Here is a 23,627-nt window from a genome sequence, read left to right as displayed (position 1 = left end):
TGGTAATGGTGCCTTTCAGGGCCACTCTATTTTCTGAAAATGAAATATTCATTCATTGGCGAGGACAGTCTTAGAGGAAGTCTGTCTGAAATATGAATTCATGGTTCCAGCAGACATTTCTTCAATATTTGATGGGTCATCAGAGCTCTGTGTCTAATACTGCGCCGTTCTTCCAGATACTCATTCTCTCTCTCTGTTTTGCTTCCCTGTCCTCAGCTCACTTCTTACCTTATCAGGCCCGGAAAATATGCACAAAAAAACACCTTGCAGGATAATTCTGCTGCACATTTTGGCGAAAATTTGAAAACATAAACCCTTTTTTTCCGTGTTTTCCTCTGTGCCTCTGTGACAGTGTTTTCTTTTCTCAACAGGTTAACGTCTCTTAAAGTCCGCTGCATTGTGTGAAACCATCAGCCAGTGCACACTAAATCAGCTTGATTGCATGCCAACAAGAAGATAAAAGGCTCGGAGGTGGGTACAGTAATCCAAAGAGAGCGGGTGGTCTGCTTGGAGGCATATCGTTTTTATTCCCTCATGCATATTCACTTCTAAGCCTCTGAGTATGCAGATTAGTCTTGTCTGAACAGTGGACCCTCCAATCACATCCTACTTTTGCTCTTTCCTTTTCTTTTCTCTCTAACTGCATCCTGCTGTGCGTGAAGGCCGCCACAATGAGTGTATCGTGCGTGCATGTGTGTGATTGTGAGTAAGTAAGTAAGTGTGTGTGTGTGTGTGTGGGGGGGGGGGGGGGGGTGTTATTTTTTATTTTGCTTGTTCGCAAGTTCGGGGGCAGGCAGCATTTGGAGTGTGCATGCATGAATAAATGTTTTGGTGTGTGTGTGTGTGTGTGTTTAGGTATGTGTGTACTGTCGTAGGTATGTGTTGTGCCAGACACATGGCTTTGTCTTGTCCTGGCACCACGCTCGGCTCACCAGATGTTCTCCTTTTTTATCATCCTCCACTTGCGCCGTGTTCTTTGAGGTTTAGGGAATCTGTGTCGCTCTTATTCAACTTGCTCTCTTGTTTTTCTGCTGCTCTGTGGAAACACGACAAGCTCCTCAAAGCTCCTCTTTATTTGTCTTTGCATAAAAATCTTTGAAATGAATATTCAGAGTCCTCTGGTAGCAGCAGTTCATCGTCCAGCTGTTTGATTTTTAGGACAAAATAATGATATATATATATATATATATATATATATATATATATATATATATATATATATATATATATATATATATATATATATATATATATATGTATATATAGATAGATAGATAGATAGATAGATCATTTTATTTATATTATCATTATATTATCTTTCCTTCATGTAATGTTTCTTGCACTGGTGTAAACTGGTAATATTTTATTGTTTATGTGGAGAACCATCAGTAGGTGCACTGGCAACAACAACTCATCTGGGAGTGAAATTAACAAATTAAATGTACATTAAGCTACATGTGATATATAATACAGTTAATAATATTAATTACCGCCCGTTTAAGCAAAATCGCCACTATGCCAAACTCACTTAGAATGTATATAAAGCAACATTAAAGGGGATTTCTTTAATGCCGTTTAAATCTCATATCATTGAATTCAAAATCCTTCAGGTTTGATCGGTTTGCTCAAAAGGAAGTGTGTCTTTTTGACGATCCTACCAAATCACAAAATCAAACAGGTGGCGGAGAAAGATGTGGCAGAAATTAAGAAATTAGAGCACAACCACACTTGTTTTTTGTAAATGTAAACAAAGGGTTTCTCTGACTGAGATCCAGACAGACATGTATGATGCAGGACATGAATTCGCTGACAGGTAAAGATTTCATTCTGTGATATGTAGATTTTTCTGGACTGGAAATGGCAGATGATGTAGCCAACAGCAAGTAGAGATGTTATCTCACCAGAAACCTTCTCTCTGGAGATCTCGCTCCAGAGTATTGGCTCCTTTATTTAGGTTTCAGGTACAGATAACGCCTCATTTCAGTTTCATGAATCAACAGTTCCCCGCCTAAGTCAAATCAAATCAAATCAAATCAATTTTATTTATATAGCCCAAAATCACAATCACATTGCCTCAGTGGGCTTTACAATCTGTACAGTGAACAACATCCTCTGTCCTTAGACCCTCGATTCGAGTGAGGAAAAACTTCACATGTTGATGGAAAAAAAACCTTTTAACAGGGTTTCAACGCTAGCGACGGGAATGATAATAGAAGCGGGGCGTCTGGCTCGTTAGGTACCATTCAGAATGCTCCAATAGAAAACAATGAAATCATGCTGATTGCTGACATCCGCTCGTGTCTATAGGCCGAGATGTCACAGCTCTACCAACCATTGAGGGAAATATGTGGCTTTTGAGACCCTTTTTTTTTTTTGCAGCTTTGTCTTTGAGATCAGCTTCCTGCTGCGGCCAAAATGACTCTATAGTACGAGAGCGACAGGAGTGAACCGTAAAGTTGTGTGTCAGACAGCCGTACAATGAGCTGAAACTCACTGTGAATGATTCAGGAAATAATTCTGTGTGGGTTCGTTACAATGAGCGACCCCTTTTCACTTTCTTGTTACTTTAGAAATATTGATTATAGTCACTCAAAATTGGATCCAACTCCTTCCACTTGAGTTGGCATGCTTTGGACAGATTCCGAATACACGAGCAGCTAATCCGAACACTCTCATAGTCCCTTTATGGGGAAATATCTCTTTTAGTTGACTCCGTTGGAGTGCTGGTTGCTCATGAGGTGAAATGGGGCGATGACTCTGAAGAGCCACAGCTGGAAAAACAAACAAACACTCCACAAGGATTCATTTAGTAAAAAGGTGGGGACCCGCAGTAAAATTTCCTTCAGGAGGGGCCAGTATTCCTTGCGATGTCCCTGGCCTTCTTCCACGAGAGGTCAGAGCACAGGGATGAATACAGAGTAACTTCCCTGATGGTGGAAGGGATGCTGCATTTTGCTCAAGGGCACATCAGCGGGGCAGATGCACCAGGAGGGGGGGGATTAATTGCATTTAATTGCGTGTTTACATTCACCTGCTGTTGCAAGTTTTACAACGGCGCTTGATTAAAAAGCCAGAATGAGGAAGTCGGAATTGAAAACCGCTGCATCACAGCGCGCGCGCTCCCCGCGTGGAATTAAATCAAGCTGTCACCTGGTCAGTGCCACCACCCACCACACACACACAGTCACATCAGCAGACACACTCCCATCAACAAACACAGAGAGCTGTCAAATAAAGCAACACTTGTAATTATGGGAGGGGGTGAAATTCAGATTTATTTATTCCAAAATGAAGCCTGCGGATCGACGGAGGGACAGCTCTCCTCCATCTGTCATCGTTGAAGCCACACTTGTCTGACACAGGGATTCATTCGTCTTGTCGTCTTTGACAGTCGGATTTTCCCGGCGCACTCCCACCAGGAGTCGCACTGGATTTTTGGAGGCAGACTAAAAAAGAAAACGCTCTGTGACAAGGGGTAGGCTCTTTATGAATGCAAATGAGTCTGGGAAAATTCACAGAGCAGCTAGCGGGCTCCGAGGCTCCGGCATCCGTCACGTCTCCCCCCACCAGGCACAACCCACGCCTTGCCAAGAGGTCTAAGGGCTTACAGGGGCCCTACAGCAAGAACAGACACACTCACAGAAAAGGGCATGAAAATCCTGTGGCTGACACACACTGCGAGTGCCACCGGTGACTATTATTTTCATGAAAATGATAAGCTTACTGTTTTTACATGCCATCCACAGAATAGCTGGTGGGTTTTAGGTTTTATTATAAAACATTCATCTCCTCAATCCTCCCTCTCTCTCTTTCCGCGTGTGTGTACGTGTGTGTGAGGATGCGTCACTTGTATCACTTGACATTTGGCTTCCCTTTTATCCTGTTCCAAGGATAGTAAGTCAAATGCTATGTGACAGGTCAACCTCTTCATATCAGTCATCCTTCACCCTGACCCAGCCTCAGCTGCACAAAGACACATCCAGCTCGACGACACTAAAAACGATCATTAGCTGCGAGATAGCAGGCGAATCCTGCTGGGTTAAAGGCAGGAGGCTGTTTACTCAAACTAACAAGGAAACACTGCATAAAATCTCCATTTTAACCAGGCCATGCTTGAGTCCTCGAATTGAATTTCCCCTAAATGTTGGTGCATAAACAGGGGGCAACATAAGTTCACCTGTTTTCAAGGAAGTGATATCTTTATTTTAAAAAAAGTTTCAGAAAAGATGAAGCAAAAAGCTTCATTTGCAGGTGCTAACAAAGAAAACACTCATTATGCTTAAATATATCTACCTTCATAAAAGGGGCACTACACCAATTTTACAAGTGAAGATAAGAAATGTTTCAATACCATTTTTTCCTTCCCAACAACGATTCCTAAACCTACATAAGTTATCAGCTGATATCGAGTACCGTCTGATATTTCTGCATCTGAAAAACAAATATTGGATTTTACCTGTAGCACACTACTCACCCTGTATGGATGTGATATGATTGCCAGCTTTATAGTTTGGCCTGGTTCAGATTTTAACCCTTTGTGAAACCGGAAAGAATACACACAGAGAGTAAATGTGAGTAAATATACAGTATTGTATTATATACCTTTACCGTCAACCATTACTGAAACAGAACACATATATCTACAAAGTTTGCTGACTTGTTCTTGAAGTTCAACAAGTCACTGGATGCTTATGGATATTTGTACTCTGTAATCCAGCAGTTCAGGCCGTGTCAGAGGCGTTTCCGATTCTTGTATCGGAATCAAAACAGCCCCAGTAAAGTTGCAAGTTATTCATCATGAGGAAAACAACTCAGCCTGTTAAATCTGTTGTATAATGTTTACTGCTTGGAAGCTACTTATTATAGCAAAAAGCCTGTGATATAAACTCTCATTTTAGAAATAGACATTTTTCATCGAAGACATGTTGACTTTTCATAGTAGCAACAGGACATGTTCACTACACGATAACATTTATGGCTTTGGTTCTATTCAAGTGTGCCAGTAAGCCGCCATCAAGGAACTGGAACTGTGACGCAGTTTTAACGTAGTGGCCACGCTTGGTATTGCAAAATAATGTGGAGCGCACAAAAGAGAATGGCTTTAAATATCCAGAACTCTATATGTTATCAGTAGAGCTGCAATTATTATTTTCACGATTTATCAGTTAGTCTCTAAACTCTCAAAAATCTGTTTGTAGCAAGTGTTTGACATTGTTTCTTGACAAAATGACTTACAATGAATAGATTATGAAATCTTTGTAGCACCATTAATCAGAACTTGTTCCATTCAGTTCAATACAATGTCTAGAAAGATGTATCATTAAACTACTTGATGCCGTTTATGTGGGCGTTGAGTAAAGAGGAAGTCTGCGCACACACTCAGTCCAGTCCATGAGAGCCCAAAATACTTTTGGACGTACGCACACAGTGAACAACCTTCACAAGAATGACTGGAGCGCCATCTTGGAACTTGATCAATTCTTGTATTATTCAGACCTTTTGTTGTTCCTACTTTGATATGTCTGCGGTGAAAAAGGTTTTTGTTGGATCCAACACATTTGCACCTTGACCTACTATTCATGAATAATAATATCAAGCATGTAGAACTGAAAGGATATCTCGACACGTGCTGTTATCATTGAACATGTCTCTCGCAACTGACCCACCTTTATGGATGCCCAACACTATATCTCTGGAGCAGCCCTTTAATGAGATGATTTATACATGGTATCATATTAATGACTGGGCAGCTGTGCCAGTTTTATTGCTTTCTACCTCAGGTTTGTTTTCATCTCACTCTTTTGCTAGAAAGCTAATCTGAGGTACACAGAAACTGGAACCTGTGGGTATTTAATTTAGCAGCAGTTCAAAAGAGGATGGTCAACAGAGGCAGAGCAAGGGCTAGGAAATGCTGACTCGGCTCCTGTCGTTTAATCTATTTGAGGTGCGATTAAAGTTTAATTCGTGCCCATCTCCTAATGCTGGCCGATGCGTGTGCTCCCCAGCAGTGGGTCGGTGAGTAGTTTCAAGCTGAGCCCAGGTCTTTTCTCTCTGTCTGGGCCTCACTTTATTCATGCCTGAGGGACACCGTGAGCTGCAAACAACTGAATTTTTCATCAAGGTTACTTCCTGGAGAGATGTGCCATGCAGTTGCTGCTTTCTCTCTCGGTGTGCTCCTAGCTCATACATAACTTACCCTGCTCTGACCTGCAGCTCTCTCTCTGGGAGGAGTTGTTTGACCCTGGTCCAGATAGGAGAACATGTGCTGTGGAGTCAGCATGAGTTTGTTGTGAAGCTTGGAATATTGAGGGTGGGTTTGCATGGTTTGATCATGAGATATCTGCCAGCGCGAGCATTTCTAAGCAGCCTATTAAACAATGTTGTAGCAGACATAAGGACATTGGAGGGGTTGATTAATTATTAAAGCAACTTATAAAGCATCCATACATAGGTAATGAATGCTTGATAATATAACACTTTACAATTAATATATGCTATGATATGCACACATGTGAAGTTAATAAATATATCAAAGTGTGTTCTTAAATTTTGGTTTCAACTTGATTAAACTGTGTTAAAAACCATTTCTTAAATAGGAATTAGGGTTGGGTACACAACTTGATACTTTTAAGGGTATCAACTGATTTACATTGTTACAACTGAGCACCGATTCACGCTAAAATCAAATGTTGCCAAATGTTGGCACCTGAAAGAGAATCTTTAGAGCAACATTGTAGAGGGAGAGGACACAAAATAACAACAGAGAGAGCATATTTTATATTATATCATTTATATTTTGTTATATCTTAAAGCTGAAGAGCGTACCGTGTTTGATAGCCTGGAATCCAGGTTCACTGCAGCAGCCCCAGCTAATGTTAGCATGCCTGTACCGTAGCTGTGATTGTTCTTAGAAAGTCAAATTACAAAGCATCATTATTGACATCTTTGTGTAACTAATAAGCTATTTGGTGATGTCGCTGTTGGAGATAATTGTTCTTTTTTTCATCCGCCCTTGCTGCATTCGAAATTCCTTACCAACATGCTTTTCAGTACGCTAAAACAATACAAGAGGTTTCTGCGTATGTCAGAGACCTTAGTATGAAAATAATAGTATGTGAATTGCACAGTGCAGGGAAAAAACTCTTTTTCCAGCCGCTTCCAGGTTTTTGAACAGCTTCCTCCTTTGAAGCAACTTACCACTGAAATGACATTTTTGTTTTTACAGAGACTTAAATACTAAAATAAAAGATGGTGTTGGGAGCCAGTACTGAATTCCAGCTACCGGTAGGCTATCAGTTCAAATGTGAACAGCTAATTAATGTCGAAGGGGCGATATGTAAGAATTTTTGTTGAAAATGTAAATAAATCTACAGAATGTAGATCATTTGTAGTTTTGATATTATAATGCCTGTGTATTGTGTTGCAGAGATATCTTATAGAGTTAGCATGCTAATTAGCATGCTAGCCCCCACCTGTCCTGCCCAAAGCTCCTGTGCGAGTGATGTAAACACCATGAACAGTCCCCTGGCCCCTGAGCTCCCAGTCCGAACACCTAGCTGGACTGCTAACTGAGCTGACTAGCTAAGGACAGCTAGAGGTAGCAGCAGGTAGCGGTAATTATAGTGAAGGAAGAAGGTTAAATTCAAGTGTTACCAAATATGGATCCCCAGTCTTCTCATTCAGTAGAAACCATCCAAACAGACTATATAAGGAGTTTCCTTATTTAAGTTTTGGCTCAAACTTGAGACAAATCCTGCCATTTCCCACTCACAAATGTATGATAATCTACGGTACATTCTGTCTCGTTCCATATTTATCAGAGCAGCCTCACCGGATGATGGTAAACACAACTCAACATATTCAACTAGTTCATATTTCTGCTGGGAATACCGACACGCTTGGCATTAACATTTTTAGCCTCTGAAAAACAAACTCTGCTGCAACTTCAGGAGAAAAGCATCTACTATTTATAAGAATATTTCTACATCAGAATTCATTTGCAATTATAATCAAATCCCACTTACTCCATTTTTTTTTTTTGCAGGATTATTAATGCTGCAACAACACATTCGGTTTTAATGGAGGGAAAATATGCAATGTCAGATGATTTTTATTTTTCTCCCCTCATTACGGCTGCAAATGCCGCTTTTTGTAAAATGCAGCAATCAGAACCACAAACAAGGATCTTATTTATTCTATTCAGAGTTTACTTTCCCAAAAGCAAACCACACAAGCAATAAGGTCATTTCTGTCTATTGGCTTATAGTGGAATAAATTTGAATTTAAAGCACGAAGAATGAGCTCTTCAGATCATATTTCACACTAATCAATGCAGCCTTTGATTTTTAAATCAGACCTAAGAAGACTGATGTGTGGGAGGTATGGATCGGGATTTGAAGGACCAACCTGACACCAGAGTTTGACTAAATACTCATTGTTTTGTAGAAAAACCTTATATTTGTCATGCCTTCTGGATATTTGTATTCGTTTTTGGAGCATGAGTGTTTACGACTGAACCCATCATAGCCTTTGTAAGGTCTACAACACAAAGATAATCCTCCGTCATTATGACCCTGTTAAATAGGGAATAAAATCAAGCAGAATGGCTGTTGGACTGCAGACTTCCATTTCAGGGCTGTGCTGTGCAGTCTTGCAGCTCCTGAGTGTCAGACATTATCACCACCACTACCCTCAACCTCACCCTGCCCCTTGTGACAATTACTGCCCTACCTCCCTATTCAGCACGTAATGAGAAAACTGACTGATCGATTTCTGTCCAGCCAGTAAAAGAGGGGAAGGAAGCATTTGGATGTAGCGCAGCCGAGACTCTGAGGGACAGAACTGCAGCATACACATATCATCATTCATAATTTCTTTATGTGTTTTGATGGGAGATAAATGGCATGCAAAGACAAATATTACATGTCCAATGCAGAGAGTGGTAAGATATCTGAATAAAGGTCTGGTTTAGGTCTGCAACAAGCAATTATTTTCATTATTGATTAGCCCTTGTGACAATTTCCCAAAGCCCTCGTTGACATATTGAAATTGCTTGTTTTGACAGAAACAGCAGTGAAAAAGAACAACAAATGTCTCTTTTTATTGCCACTGTAGACATAGAAAACATGCAGATATTCACATTTAATCAGACGAAAGTGGTGAAATTTGGCAGTTTGCTCATTGGCTCGTGGAGGAGTTGACTGATTTTAGCACTTCACCTCTGCTGGACTGTTTTGGTTCGGTTCATTCCGATAATTTTTTTGTCAAAACCTGGTGCCTACATTACCGACGAAGGACACTCAACCCCCGACAGTTCAGTTTGAGATTAACCGCACAGTATGAAACTTCTGCTGGTAGAGGCCTCTTTATTGAAACAATAAGAACACCTTGATGGGAGTTGTTGTCTGTATTGTTGAACCAACATTGTTGTTAAAAGTCTGTCTTCAAGACTCAGGCAGAAATGTTCAAAGAGGAGGGTAATGTATTTAAGTTTTATTAACATTAATTCTAGTCATGTCCTTCCTCACTCTCCAGCATATCATCTGATGTTTCCCTGGAGGTTATAGCAAGAAGCGACCAAATAAAATGCAGATTTCTCTGGATATGAACATTGTTGGAAATATTTGCGATAAGGTGACTACACAGCTACTATCCACCTCACTCCTAGCCGACATGATACCTTGCATGAATTGGGTTCCAGAACTGGTGACGTCCCCAGAATACTCCTGGATATCTTTAAGGTATGCTATGCTAGTAGCGGCTAACGTTGTCTCACGCAGCTAGCCTAAAACAGCGATGATAATGGAGGACGGGTAGATTTCAGGCAGCTTGAAAGGCTTGTAAACGCTCATTTATGCTCCCTTTGTGGACTAAAATAGAGACGTCTGTTTCAAAAACTGTCGCTGCCAACATGGTTCCATGTGTCCTTCATGTTGGTACGGGTCTCAAGTAAATCAACCACAAGATGGCGCCACATGGACCTCCAACAGACAAAGCAGGCTAACAGGCTAATAATGGCTCCAGTTATGACAGTGAAACAAGTCATTTCCCAGGAGTTGTGACTTAAAAATAAATGTATCCACTCTTTTACAGACAATTCTTTCACAATGTAAGCTCATGGGGAAAGAGTGTGTGCATGTGTGCATCACGTGATGATGTAACTGGCCAACGTGGAAACTTGCTTGAAAACACGCCACTCTTCCCGCCTTTTTTAAAAGTTCATCCTCTCGTCCAGTGGTAGAGTCTTTCTTGAACTATTGGCTACACTGCCCCCCCACATGGCTACCAATGGTACTGCTCCACTAGTGCTTATCCATAAGATTTCAGAAAATGCGCAGGGACACAGACAATATGAACGCAGAGTACGGACAGATGGCGACGTATAACTTTAAGACTCGTCCTTTATAACTGCTGATTCATTTTGACTAATGAAAATTATATATACTTATAAATGTGACGACTGAAGGAGTGTCCGGACGTTTAAACGTAAGGCTGGCTCGGTACATTCGTTACAACAACTGTTGTGGTGCCCCGTGTGACAACACAGGGCTTGTAAAAGCACTCCCCACAAACTGCTGCACGTTCCAATAAATTCATCTTGATTTATTATTCCTTTGACTGATTACACGGATGTAAATATTCAGCGGTGAAATATATAGTCGGGGGGTGACAGCGCGTCTCTCCCCCGAGCACCGCCATGCTGTCCTGTTGGGTCAGAGCTCCACTGCCACTCACAATTATTTATTAGGCTACATATTCACTCTCTATCCATCACCGTGTGGCCACCCGGTCCGGTCACATCTCTTTATGTTTATTACAGTGTCCCACCTTCCTCGAGGAGGGATGATTGACGTGCTCGGAGAGGAACCGAGGTGGGACTTGCGCGCGCCCTCTTCTCCAATCGTGGCTCGAGGGGGGCGGAGGCTTTCCCATCCATACTCTGATTATGAGTCAGTTACCAGACATACGCGAAACAATAACAGTTGGTGGTTTTACTTTGTGGCCAAACAAAACCCTCTTCCACAGGCAAGTTGAGTCTTTTAGCGCGTATTTCTTTTTTCTTTTTTGGGTTGCTTTTTTTTTTTTTTTTTTGTAGCGCGTCAAGCTGTCGAGTGTGCCGGAGGTTTCATAAGAGGAGCTCAGCGCGCTCCACTTTTAATCAGATTAGGAGCCTTTAATGTTCAACCCTGTGTCTTTTTTCTCTTCCTCTTCCTCTTCTTCTTCTCCTCCTCCTCCTCCTTCTTCTTTCTCCTTCCCTACAGTAGCGGTTGCAGGAGTGGCCAAAGCCAAAAGCAGCGATTCAGATCAGATTTCACCTAAAACCAGCTGGGAGAGACACCGAGAGAGAGAGAGAGAGAGAGAGCGCAGAGAGAGGGTTTGTCAGTCTCCCTCCTCCCAAATCCAGAAAATCTTACCAAGGAAAAAAGGAGGAGTGTCGGTGCTGAGAGAGAGAGAGGAGAGAGGAGGGAGAGAGAGACGCAGAGGAATCCAGAGGAATTTCCGAGGATATTTTTTTCTTCCCCTTCTTTATTTTTTTTCCTGCCCCCTCTCCCGCCGCCTTTTTTTTTTCTTGATATCATAACAAAAAAAAAAATAATTTTTAAAAGTTGGGAGAGGCGAGGCGAGCAGGGGAACCGTGGTCAAAAAAAGGATGGACGAGCAGCCGCGGTTGATGCACTCCCACGGGGTAGGCATGGCCGGACACCCCGGCCTGGCGCAGCATATGCAGGATGGCACGGCGGGGACGGACGGAGAGGGAAGGAAGCAGGACATCGGAGACATATTACAGCAAATAATGACCATCACAGACCAAAGCTTAGACGAAGCACAGGCGAGGTGAGGCTGCGAAGACACACACAGACACACACACACACACACACACACACAGACAAACAAAAAAAAAATAAACAAAAAAAACACACTTGTATTAATAATCGGAGAGCGGCAATATTAAAGCAGCGTTATTTGGTGATGGAGGAGGAGGAGGGGGGGAGATAATAACACTGGTTTATATCAAGACAGCCTCCTAAATGAGAGCAATTACGCCCACCGAAGTGCCGTGACTGCGCGAAAAGCGACGAAAAAGCACCCGCAAAAAAAACTTCGCATTCGATCATTCCGGAACAACTTTGGAGTTAATATTTGCAATCCAAACTATTTAATTAACGTCTGATCATTGCAAATTTCGGGGGACGATCTGCCGAGGGAGCTTTATTTGTCTGCACACCTCGGAAGCAGTTTCGCACACACTTCTTGCTTCCCTTTTACAACAGGAGCTTAACATTGTTAATCCCGTTGCTGTAATGATAAAACGTGTTGCGGATCCCTTCTGTAGGTATCACGACTCATAATGAAACATAGGACGTGGAGTTTGCGTTTGAGGCATGTCACAGTTGTGGTGTCACATGCAGGATTGTGTTGCTGTAATTAGAAAAAAAAACATGGCAATTTGTCTGTGAAGGTTTTGTTTTGATGTGACACAAATGCGGAACATTTAAAAGCACACTGTGATACAGCATCTCGTGGGGGATTCAGTGACATTTCTATAAGATTGACGTGGCTTTGTTGCTGTTGCCACTTGTTTGAGTGCTGATGCAAAGTGGTGTCCTGTCCATCTCCGTAGGAAACATGCACTGAACTGCCACAGAATGAAACCTGCCCTCTTCAACGTCTTGTGTGAAATAAAGGAGAAAACAGGTGAGTTCTGTTTTCTATACTTTCTTTTGTCTGCTGGGTTTCTTTCCCCTCGTCTCGTCGATGAGATGGTTGTCTGTTATTTTTATGGTCTCTCGTCCCTGAGCATCACTTTATGTTTCTTTTATTTTTCACAACCTCTCCGTAAAGAATGTAGATTTATTCGTACAAAGCGCAGATCGCTATGATGTCCCCCCCCCCCCCTCTCTTTTTCCCTTTAATGATTTGTGACTCCCTGATGGTTCTCTCGCTGACAAACGTCACACACCCTGCATGTGAACACCACTGGCCCCAGATGAGGTGCTGTCACTGGGCTGGAGTGTTTTCATGCCGACGTTCGGGCCTTTTCAGGGGGCTGGGCTTTTCTCACCCCTCTCTGTCTGTTTTCCTTGGCCCGAAAAGCGAGCTGTTTTAAAAACGCCGAGGCAGGTCAGAGGGATTTTTCTGTTTATGTTTGCAACGAGGGGGTCAAAGTCATGAAAAGGAATGTGTGAATTATTACTCTGCTTTAACGGCAGATTAAAACAGAAGAGGGGCTCACACGATGAAAGCCTGCGAATGTTCTCCGAGGGAGGTGGCGGGGCGCCGTCGAAACAGGCAGCCTTTTTTTTTGTTCGAAGGGGAGGAAATAAAACAAAAGATCCAATATAACCTTATCTGCGAAACACAACTTTGAAGCTGTCTTTGAGGTTATTGAAGAGAAGCCTCGTCACTTTGTCCGGCCGTCGCTGCATTCACAGCCATGACAGGTGAAAACAAACAATAGGGGCTCACGTTGGAGGCGATACCGCTTTCTCCTTGGTTTTTTTTTAACATGAACTGTTATTCGCCGACATTTCATACGTGTGAGTCAGAGTTTGGCACAGGTTTTTGCAAAAAAAAAAAAAAAAAGGAAGTAGAAGGAAGCAGCAGACACTTTGGGAATTTCACCAGAATTCACAAAAGGTTAAAGAGTGTGCTCTGTGAGGAGGAAGCTATAGTAGGCTGGGGCCCTGTTTCTAAATTGCAAGGCTTGGAAAAGTGAGAGAGTAATGCCTGGCTCTTTGTAAACTGTCTGGCGTCTCCCTGGGTTCAACCAGAGTTCGTTTCCAAAAAGAAGAACAAAGTGACTTGGACCTTTTCCTGGCTTTTCCCCCCTGCCTCTCCTCTCTTCCCACCGTTCTTGGCAACCGGCATTTCACAGAGCTCCTGACGAGAGAGAGGCTCCCCCCCCCCCCCCTCCTCCACCTCCTCGGCCTGCGAATTCTCTTCCCTCTCGGTTCAGGACCAAGTTTGGAAATGAGCATAATTCAACGCAGTTTATATTTTATCTCTTCTGAAAAAAGAAAATCTATTGATTTGGTTATTTTCACCCGAAGCGTGGCTGAAAAACGTGCTTCCAAAAAACCCCACCAATCAGCACGCTCTAAACGGACTGCATTGTTTTTGGCGAACGGACAGAAGGGCATTTAAAAGTTTAAGAATAACCCCCAAAACAATTCGAGTGAGAATCGAGACTTAATGGCTGCCTCGCTTGTGTCCTCCCTGTCTGCGTTTGAAGAGCTGAGCTGCGGCTCATCTTCGCCCATAGGAGGTTTGTGCAGACGAAACTGAAAATCCTTTCACTGCAGTGACAGAGAAAATGACTCAAACCTTCACCATGGCATTTACAGCCAAATGTGCTGAGTGCAGTGTATGCGCACCGAGTACAGCCTGTAATTTGTCAGGTCCTTTTTTATATTCTTTATAAAGAGTCAGCTTCTCCCCGCTTTCCTACATTGTTGCAGTCAGAGTGTCTTTTAGCAAGGAGGAGACGAGCACGGCGGCTCGGGCTCCGAAGCAGCCCCTCGCCTCGACCTTTTGCCGAAGGGAGGAAACATTTCTCGAGATCGTATATCATGTGTTGCATGTAGTTATTCACATGTGCGTCCTCTCTTCGTGGAATATCGCGGGCGTGTGAGTGTTGACAGCGGTAATACGGGACATTGCAGCAGCGAGGTGTCCATTGGCAAGCAGCTGACAAACAAGGCGGGAGTGCATGCCAATAGCGGACAGAGCAGGCCTTAACTGATGACCCCACCCCACCCCTCTGCCTGTATATTTGTGCTGGGGTCGAGCCTCGTGTCGCGCCGGGAGAGTATTTAGCAAGCTTAAACAAGCTCGGGTTTGCATGCTGGGTTATGAGAAGCGAACGGCGGAGGCTTGTGTTACCTCTCACAGACGTTCCTTTCGGCCGCCGGTGTTGTGTTTCACGAAAATGTTTTGCCCCCCACCCCCACCCCCACGTCTCCGACTGCCGGCCCCCACTTCTTTTTTTTTCCTTTCTCTTTTTTAAACTGTCATCATTGTTTCTACAGTTCCTGAGAGCACTTAGCATTAGTTTTCCTGTGTTTGCTTCACATCCTGCGAGGAGAGTTTTTGGAGAGCGTCTTTGTTTGTGTGGAACCATTACGCCGATGGAAGCTGGCACGTACAGGTTGACTAAGTAAGAGAAGCCAGACACCAAGTCAGTGTTTCTGGGTGTCAGATTTCAGGCCCTCTCCCTCTCCCTCTCCCTCTCTCTCTCGCTCTCTCTCTCTCCTCTGTGTCTCTCTATCTGTGGGCCTGCATGGGACTGTTTCGTCAGGCCACTCTGTGTCAGCAGCCTCACATTACCCCCTCGCAGGCTCGGGTCAGATGGAGAGCTCCTGCATGACTAATGTGATCAGACGGATAATGCATTACACCGCTTGAACTTATCAAAGCTGGAGACCTGCTGAATCAGTCGGTCCCCGCTAACTGCTAATTAGACGTGTACACAGGTTTCAGATACTCACGACGGTGTTGATCCGGTCACTTTTAAGTGTTTTTTTCATCGTTAAAGTGCGACGTTTGAAGACGGGCTGCAGCCAACAGATGTATTCATTATTAATTCATCTGATTACATTCTTGTTTGAATGAGTGATTGTGTTTGAAGAAGGTGGAAAAAAAACGGTCACGGTCGCACCTTCAGATGTCTCATTTTATCCGATCAGCAGCCCGAAAAATGCAAAGATTGTTGTATTGTGCAGTGACAGAAACCAGAGAGAAGCAGTGGATCGTCACACTGGAGGAGCTGGAAAAACAAAATGCGTCTTTATTTTGTAGTGAAGAAATTTTAATCGGAAGTGAAAGAACTTTGACTGATTTTGTTTTGGTGCCCAAGCAAACTAAATTAACAAAACTCTTTGTTTTCATGGATGAATAAACATACTGGCCTTAAAGCAGCGACTGACAAACTCACCTTAAAGGACAATTTCATGCTGTTTTACTATTTGTCACCTTTCCCTCTTCAAACAGTGTCCTGTGGCTGTTATTTTCCGGCTTGTTTTGCATGGAAAAAAAACAACATATTTTCTGAGTTTTTATTATTACCTCATTATTATGTTGTAAATAGAAACATGCCTGGGTTTGTATTTCTTCTCCACAGCTACATAGTGCCACTTTAAAGTAGCTGTGAATTCATTTGACAGCTCACTAATCCGTTAATGCAACGCTGTAGTCGGTAGGCCTGAAAAAAAAAAAAAAAAACGGTAAGGTGATAAAGTGTCAAATTACAATTTATGGTATATTTTGCGACATTAACATTAAACGTTGACGGAGGTGCTAGTCGGGCTCCCATGAAGCAGTGGATAGACTGGTCACTATGGCTCCCAGTGCTGCTGTTTTTCAGTATTTAATTGACATGGCTGTCCATGATGAGTTCAGGGGTTAGTGTTGCCTCTCTTTGTTACTCTCCTCTCATCTCCAGTGACAGATGGAGGCATTAGTCTCCAATGTGGCGCTGTCCTGAAACTAATGGCTATGTCCTTGGTTTTTCCCCGCGCTAGCTGGGAGACTGTATATCTGTCCCCGACTTGGAAGTGCCGAAGCAGCAGTTTATCCCCCCATGTTTTAGTTTCCACGGAAATAAGGCCGAACAGGACTCTGTCTGTTCTCCCCCATAAATGACTTCAAATAAATAACTTCAAAAAAGGAACCTGAAGTTTTTTTCCTGGGAAAATGTTGCCGGGCTTTGATTTGCGAGTTTATAGGAAACTCTTCCTCCACTTAACCAGAAACGTTCCTCTAAGTGAATAATAACAAACATGCAATATATTTTTTACGAGTCTTCTGAGCAGAGATGTGGTGATTCTGAGTTTATCTTTTGAACATAAATAGTCTGGATTCCACTCTAACCACTGACATTTCCTCTGTATTCATGTTTACACTCGCTCCACTATCAGAGCACTACAGAAGCAACAGCGTGTATTTTTCTTTTTTTTTTTTTTTGCTGTTCCCTGTCCTCTGATGTAAACTCACTCGCAATTAGGACGGCTAATATATTATGCAAATGTTGACTGGCTTAATTGAGACATGTTAATCATGTTTTAAGAGGCTAATTACAGCCCTGTATATCTGAGGTGGGAGTAGTAATTAGCCGTGATAACAGATCTGGCTGTGGAATGGTCATATTCTGTGTGTCGACGTATGGCGAGGGAGTGTGTGTGTGTGTTTGTCTGTGTTTGTGAGGCCATAGGTAGGTTTTGGCAGTCACAGCAGCTATTTTCTGTCTCTTTAAAGCCTCCAACCAAATTAAATATGTTGACGTACATGAGAGTAAGTAGTTCAGAGGACTATTTTTTCCTCTGCATCCATTTTTCCCACGTTTCACCTTCATGGGAAGCAGCAGGAAAGGACAGAGGAACAGAGATCCGTCGGCTCACCTCCTCGAGGAATGTGAACGCATCTCTATCTATAGTTTGTTTCCGTCACTCCTCAGTCTGGTTATCTGATGCAGCAGTTCTGGCCATCCTACAAACCGGGGCTTTTATACAAAGGCTGTGTTCTTAGTTTTCTGACAGAGATCATATTCGGATCCATTACGCTAAGAATGCCTTCCCACTTATCGAATATAAAATTGCTTTAGAGAGGAAATTTGCTCTGTGGCAGAGTGGAGTTTCTTTTTTATCAGATGTTTGTCTCTGGAGCAGCTTTTAGTGTCTACAAAACAGCTCTGGTGACATTATTGCAGTTGCAATTGCCTCAGCCATTGTTTTTCTTATTGGTGCTGTTTGGATTTGATTGGATTTTCCGCAGTCTCGAGGAATTGCTTCACGCAGTAGGACCGCCGGACGCGTATATCCTCATATTGTTGCCGTTGAAACACCTGCAGATCTTATTACTGATATGTTCATGGGGCTCCAACTGTGTGCTACAACTACCTCTGAATTACACAGTGTTTTTTTTCATAAATCTGTTTGGTTACACGTCGCCTTCTTTCCCCTCCTCTGTTTGACTTTCATACGATAAAAAAATGTAACTCGCACACTCTTGGGCTCTTTGATGGAGGTGGTTGCCCTGCCAGTTGATAACCTTTAATTCGAGGTGTGGGATCTCATTTCTCTGGCACCCTGCCACTACGATGTAAGTGGCGTGTTGGCAGCATGCTGGGGTTGTACAAAGGAACCCCCCTGACTTCGATGAACAGTCAAACATAAAATGGCAAGCGCTCTTCCCTGGCTGACTTAGTAAAAATGACATAAATTAATACATGCTGCTTAAACGGGACCAAGATTAATGGTTGCCTTTCGCAGCGGCTTAGATCCACTGTCAGTCGCTGCTCGCTGCCCAGATGGAATCAACACCAATCAATGAGGCTACCCGACTCTCCCCGGATATCTGCTTAGGATGCTGAGTGGGACACACACACACACACACACACACACACTTAAAGGTATAATATGCTAGATTTCAGCATTAGAATGTTTAAAACAACCACACCTTTGCTTCTTTTAATCTGTATAATCCCAGATGTGTCCAGCAATGTTCAAACCCAGAAAAAAACTGAATTTGTAGTAAATGTAATAGTGCTAGTTGCTTTTACTTCAGTGGTAAACACAAGAAAACACCATATCTGGGCTCAAGACTGCGACTATGTCGTCACATTCTGATCCATTTTCAGAGAAAGTGCGACTAAATGTTGTACCTAGGAGCGCCCACCGATTTGCAAATATGTCCCCCATGATTTTGTTTTTTAAATCCTCCTCCTCACCGTCGTGACCACCACAGCAATAGAAACCACACAAAAGTGGGGTTGTAACATTATGTCAATGTAGTTAAAGCTATTTGTTATCAGTTGATGTTTTGTGGTTCAAAAAGATTTAAGTGAAATCGTTGTATGTAAACACCAGTGCCTGAACTGATCTCTTCATTTAGAATTAAGAAATATTGTTTGTGTTAACACAGCTCATGTAGCAGCACAGCGCTTCATGTATAATGTTATGTTGTGACACATTTTACATTCAACAAAGAAATTGCAGCCCTTCGAGATGGGTATTTCACTTGGCTGTGTTGCGATTATGATAATGTTAATTAACTGTTCAGCTCTTGTGTCCACAATTGAATATTTTCTCCAGAACTGCTTATACAACCTTAAATACATTTTATCACTGGAGAGATTCAAATATGTTGAACTTTGTGTAAACAAAATGGTAGTTACCGGATAATGGAAACCCTGTGTTAGATAGTGACTAAGGATGTCGGCGATCGTGACTAAATACGTGAATAAAACTTTTTGATACATTACCTTGTCTGAGTTACGTAGGTAGGTTTTCTTGTTTAACATCGAAGACAACAACTTAACGTCGTCAAAATACTTCTTTCGTTATTGTTTCGGTCGACCCCCTAGTGGCAGAAAGTACAAACAGTGTATTCAACTATATCCCACAGACACATATACATTTAGGCAAAGGTATCATCGTAAAAAGACATGACTTGCACCCTGGTTGATGCAGCATCTCTGCTCCTGTCCTCAGCATTTCTTCATATAAACTGGTAGGCATATCCTGTATTACTTCCCATACAGTGGGGTGTTCAATCAGGTGCCACAAAGTCAGATGGGGAAGAGCAGTGAGGCTGATGGCTCAGTAGTGATTGGATGTTTCAATTACTGATAGTAATGCCATGGTGTAGTGAGTCATGCAGTGCAGATAGCACCATTTATTTTAATCAGGACAGGGGGAGAGATGGGTGTGGATGTGTCTCCCTCGTTTCAGAGTACTTTCACATTTAGATGCAGGGGAGTGTGCTCGCTCTCTCGCTCTCTCTCTCTTTCTCGCTCTCTCTCTCTCGCTCTCTCTTTCTTTATTTCACACACATGCACAGACACACACACATGCACAGACACACACACGCTCAGGTGGATTGAGAGTGGAGGAGAGGTTGCCTTGGGTAACGCATAGCGACAAGGTACTCTCTCGGTGAGCTATTCTAATTTATGTTAATAAACCTTGCTGTTGCTGTGAGAGACAAAGGGGCCACAGATGAGCCTTGGTAACCTCGGCACCTTCACTGGAAGGAAAGGCGCAGACAAAGAACAATGCAGAGACACACACACACACACACACACACACACACACACACACACAGTCGGAGAGAAAAAGAGAGAGAAGAGATACCGAACTGTAGAGAAAAGACACAAATACTGTGGCGGAGAGCGATGATAAATTTAGCCACACAAAGAGTTGTTTTTGTGGCTGCAAAATCAAACAGCCTCACGCTGGCAATCTTCACTGTGGTGTGTGGTATCTACTGCTTCTGTGTGTGTGTGTGTGTGTGTGTGTGTGTGTGTGTGTTGGGGGGGGCAGAAATAGGCAGGCAGGCTGTCTCTCGGGATTGGTGCTGCTAATTCCGTGGGGAATCTCTATAGAGACGCGGGGTGCTGCAGTTTTGGATCACTTCCCGGGGGCAGATGTGACACCACAGGTAGCGTTTAGCACAGTGGGGCGAGAGCGCGAGCGTTAGCAGAGGTCAGCACTTGGCCTGACTGCCTGGCACCAGAAAAGACCATCTCAGAGAGGCAGATAAGGGCCCTTAAATGAGCTCCTGAGGTAGTGACGCATTGAGTCAAAAAGGGAAACCCTCAGTGTGGAATAATAGAGACAAAAAACCCCACAAAACTCGCTATAATGTCGATGTATATTGTATAAGAAAAACAGGCAGCAAGTAAAAACTGCCATGTGGGTGCGAACCAGTAGATTAAAAAAGAAATCAGTGAATCAGTTATGTTATTGTAACTCATTAAACTAAAACTGGATCAGGATTTACTTCTTCTCAACTAGGGCTGCAACTGCCGGTTATTTTCATTGTTGATTAATTTGATTGATCTAATCGATTAGTTGTTTGGTCCATAAAATGGAGCAAAATTGCAACTGGTGTTTCCCAAAGACCACGATGACGTCCTAAAATGTCTTGCTGTGTCCACAGCATGAAGATATTCAGTAAACCAGAAAATATGTACGTATAAGAGGCTGCAACAATCAAATTACTCGAACCAATTAATCTAATATCAAAATAGCTGATGATAAATATCTTAGTTGACAACCCTTTAATGATTCCTTGATAAATTGCTGCAGCTCTAAGTTGGTTTGAGTTGTTGTTAGCTGATGCATTATGGAAATTCTAGATTATTCATTCAACTATGATGTCTTTCAGTGTGAAAACGAGCCACATTTGAAAGTAAAGTCTAATTTCTGGCACCTAACAAGGTGAAATATGCAAACTATTTCTCACAGTAACAACAATGAGGATTGATAACACGCCGATGCCTCCTCGCTGGTTCCCTCTGCTGTAGATCTCAGTATCCGAACCCAAAGAGCGAAAGCTGTGGGTTTCCTCTCTGCCGTCTGTCTGCCAGCTTGCCTTTGGCGGTGTTAGTTCTGGACAGTTAACTCCAACTGAAATTATGTTAATTGCTGTCATTTTCTTTTTTCTACTTGAGCATAATCAGCAAATTATATACTTCTGTTCATTTATTACCGAGCCACTTTTAACAGAGTTTTTACCCTTCAGAGATCAAAAGTTAGGACGTAGTTTGCTCTTATGATTTGTGTCTACGTGTCGGTTTATGTGCACAAATGTACGTTATTAACCGTTTGTCTTTTTGTGTGATAGTAATGCCGTTATGCTCTTAACATTGTGTCCAGAAACGCCATCGTGGATGAATGTATAGTGTCAGAATGAAAGAAAATGTCACTGCTCAGCACTGTTATTGGTGTATTTATATCCCTTTTTAGATATCAGGTGTGCGATTGCTGGCGCTCTCAGAGCTTAAACACTATAAAATTCTAGTGCCATGCAAGAATGGCTGTAGGTTTTTTGCTGCCATTGTGTCAGAGATGTCTTTAGAGGCCATTTTTTGAAGAAGACTTATTTCTCTAATGTATGATTTATTTACCGAATGAATACAGACAAATGAACAAAAACGCTATTTTAAGATAATAAGAAAATGCAGGAATCCTCTCCAAAGCACGGTCCAATTTTTTAAATTCTGTTTATTGCTGTCATTTTTTATCTTCAATTTTATGCCGGATTATATCCCCCTGTAATCACTCAGTATGTTAATGTGTGTATATGTGCCGTATGTGTGTGTGAATGTGTGAATAGGCAGTAACCCACTGACGAAGATTAAGCGTGAGGTTGGACAGGGAGGCGGCTGAGTTTAATTTTTCATTTTCGCGTGAAGTTTTGTGAAGAACTTTCTTGTTACGATTTGAACATCAACACAAACATAAGGATGTACTGTGTGGTCGCCTGCGCCTGGAGGTACAATTAGTTGAAGTGATCAACTGCTGTATTTTACTGTGCTCACCACAGGAAGACCAGGAACACAACTCTCATTCTACAGTAAGTATAAAATGAGATCGATTAATCTTTGTATACACGATTTGTCCTCTCTCACTCATCACTTCCAAATCCCCCCAAAAAACAAAAACAAAACAGAATTTACTTAAAAAAATGTCATCCTCGCCCAAACTCAATAAGTAGCCAAATGCAGAATGTAAAAACGACGCACATGTTTTAAGTCAGATGTCATCATCTGTTTGTTCGGTCATTAGGAGCGCAAACGTATTCAGCCTGGATCACGATACACAATATATATCTCGATATTTTGAAATCGCGATATCGATATTGCGAAAAAAGTCTTGCGATAACCTTTTGTACTGTCACACAATTTTACCACAATTTGATTTGTGATACATAATCATCAGTGACGCGTATATAATGGCTAAATGGGTAAAGGAAGAACAGTCAGAAAATGTCATCTCTTTAATGTACACCTAATTACTTAGTCTACTTTCTATATCAAGTAGAGTCCGAATGATATATTGGTTTGCTGATATTATCAACCGATCAGAAAATATGAAAACTCCCTTTTAAGAGATCGTAATGCAGAAAAAGATACATGTGGTAATTTATAATTAATACATTTTCTGTGAAGTTTGCTGTTATACTGCACTTATGTCATTTTGGATGATACATTTTATTGTTAAACAGAAAAACATCCTGCGTCTGTAACTTGTCGTTGTCACAAGTGTTTCATGACCTCATTCGAGGAACTCTTGTCGAATATTTTGCAGACATATTGAAATCACAACAGTCTGTAGTATAAAGATGTATACATATCTTCAAATCATGATGCCGATTTGATATGGATATGCTGCCGAGCATTACATCACGATACACCGCACAGTTTGTTCTGCGGGATGACACCTACAGCCTGGTACATACAATTGGTGGAGGTGGTCATAGCATTGAAGAATGGGGTTTTTAATTTTTGAGTATTGACTCAGTGATCTAAGATGATCTATGAGTGGATTTTTACCAAAACATATGACATGAGGACACATAGTTAACCGTAGATTAAGTGTAGATAACCTATGTTGCAATCAGCTTTTTTCATCATAATAATGCAAACTAGATTTAGATGCAGTTTTTCTGAGAGATCTGTATGTATCGTCTTTTATCTATAAAGATAATCTGAGCAGACGTGCAGCACGCTTGGTGTTAAAATGGCAGATGTCCAGTTTATTTTTATTTTTTTTTGCTTTTATATAAAAGGCACCTTCACTCAGGCAGCAGTGTGTCTGTGTCAAGTTCACTTTGAGCCTCTTGCA

General features: G+C 42.1%; 1 protein-coding gene across 7 annotated transcripts in view; it reads left to right on the top strand.

Moving 5' to 3' along the window:
- Nucleotides 1-11,069: 11,069 nt before the first annotated feature.
- The window catches only part of pbx1a (pre-B-cell leukemia homeobox 1a), a 57,700-nt gene continuing 45,142 nt past the window's right edge, over nt 11,070-23,627 (top strand). For 3 of the 7 annotated variants that reach the window (XM_030403661.1, XM_030403664.1, XM_030403660.1), the window contains exons 1-2: nt 11,072-11,835; nt 12,623-12,696. In XM_030403661.1, coding sequence (XP_030259521.1) covers nt 11,651-11,835; nt 12,623-12,696 — 259 coding nt within the window. In that variant the 5' untranslated portion in view covers nt 11,072-11,650. Of the gene's footprint in view, nt 11,836-12,622; nt 12,697-23,627 lie in introns of all 7 variants that reach the window. The other 4 variants (XR_003982210.1, XM_030403659.1, XM_030403663.1 and 1 more) reach the window with 3 other exon arrangements.

This window comes from Sparus aurata, chromosome 21 (genome assembly GCF_900880675.1).
Source record: "Sparus aurata chromosome 21, fSpaAur1.1, whole genome shotgun sequence".
Lineage (NCBI taxonomy): Eukaryota > Metazoa > Chordata > Actinopteri > Spariformes > Sparidae > Sparus > Sparus aurata.
This window is presented reverse-complemented; position numbering and strand designations above follow the sequence as displayed.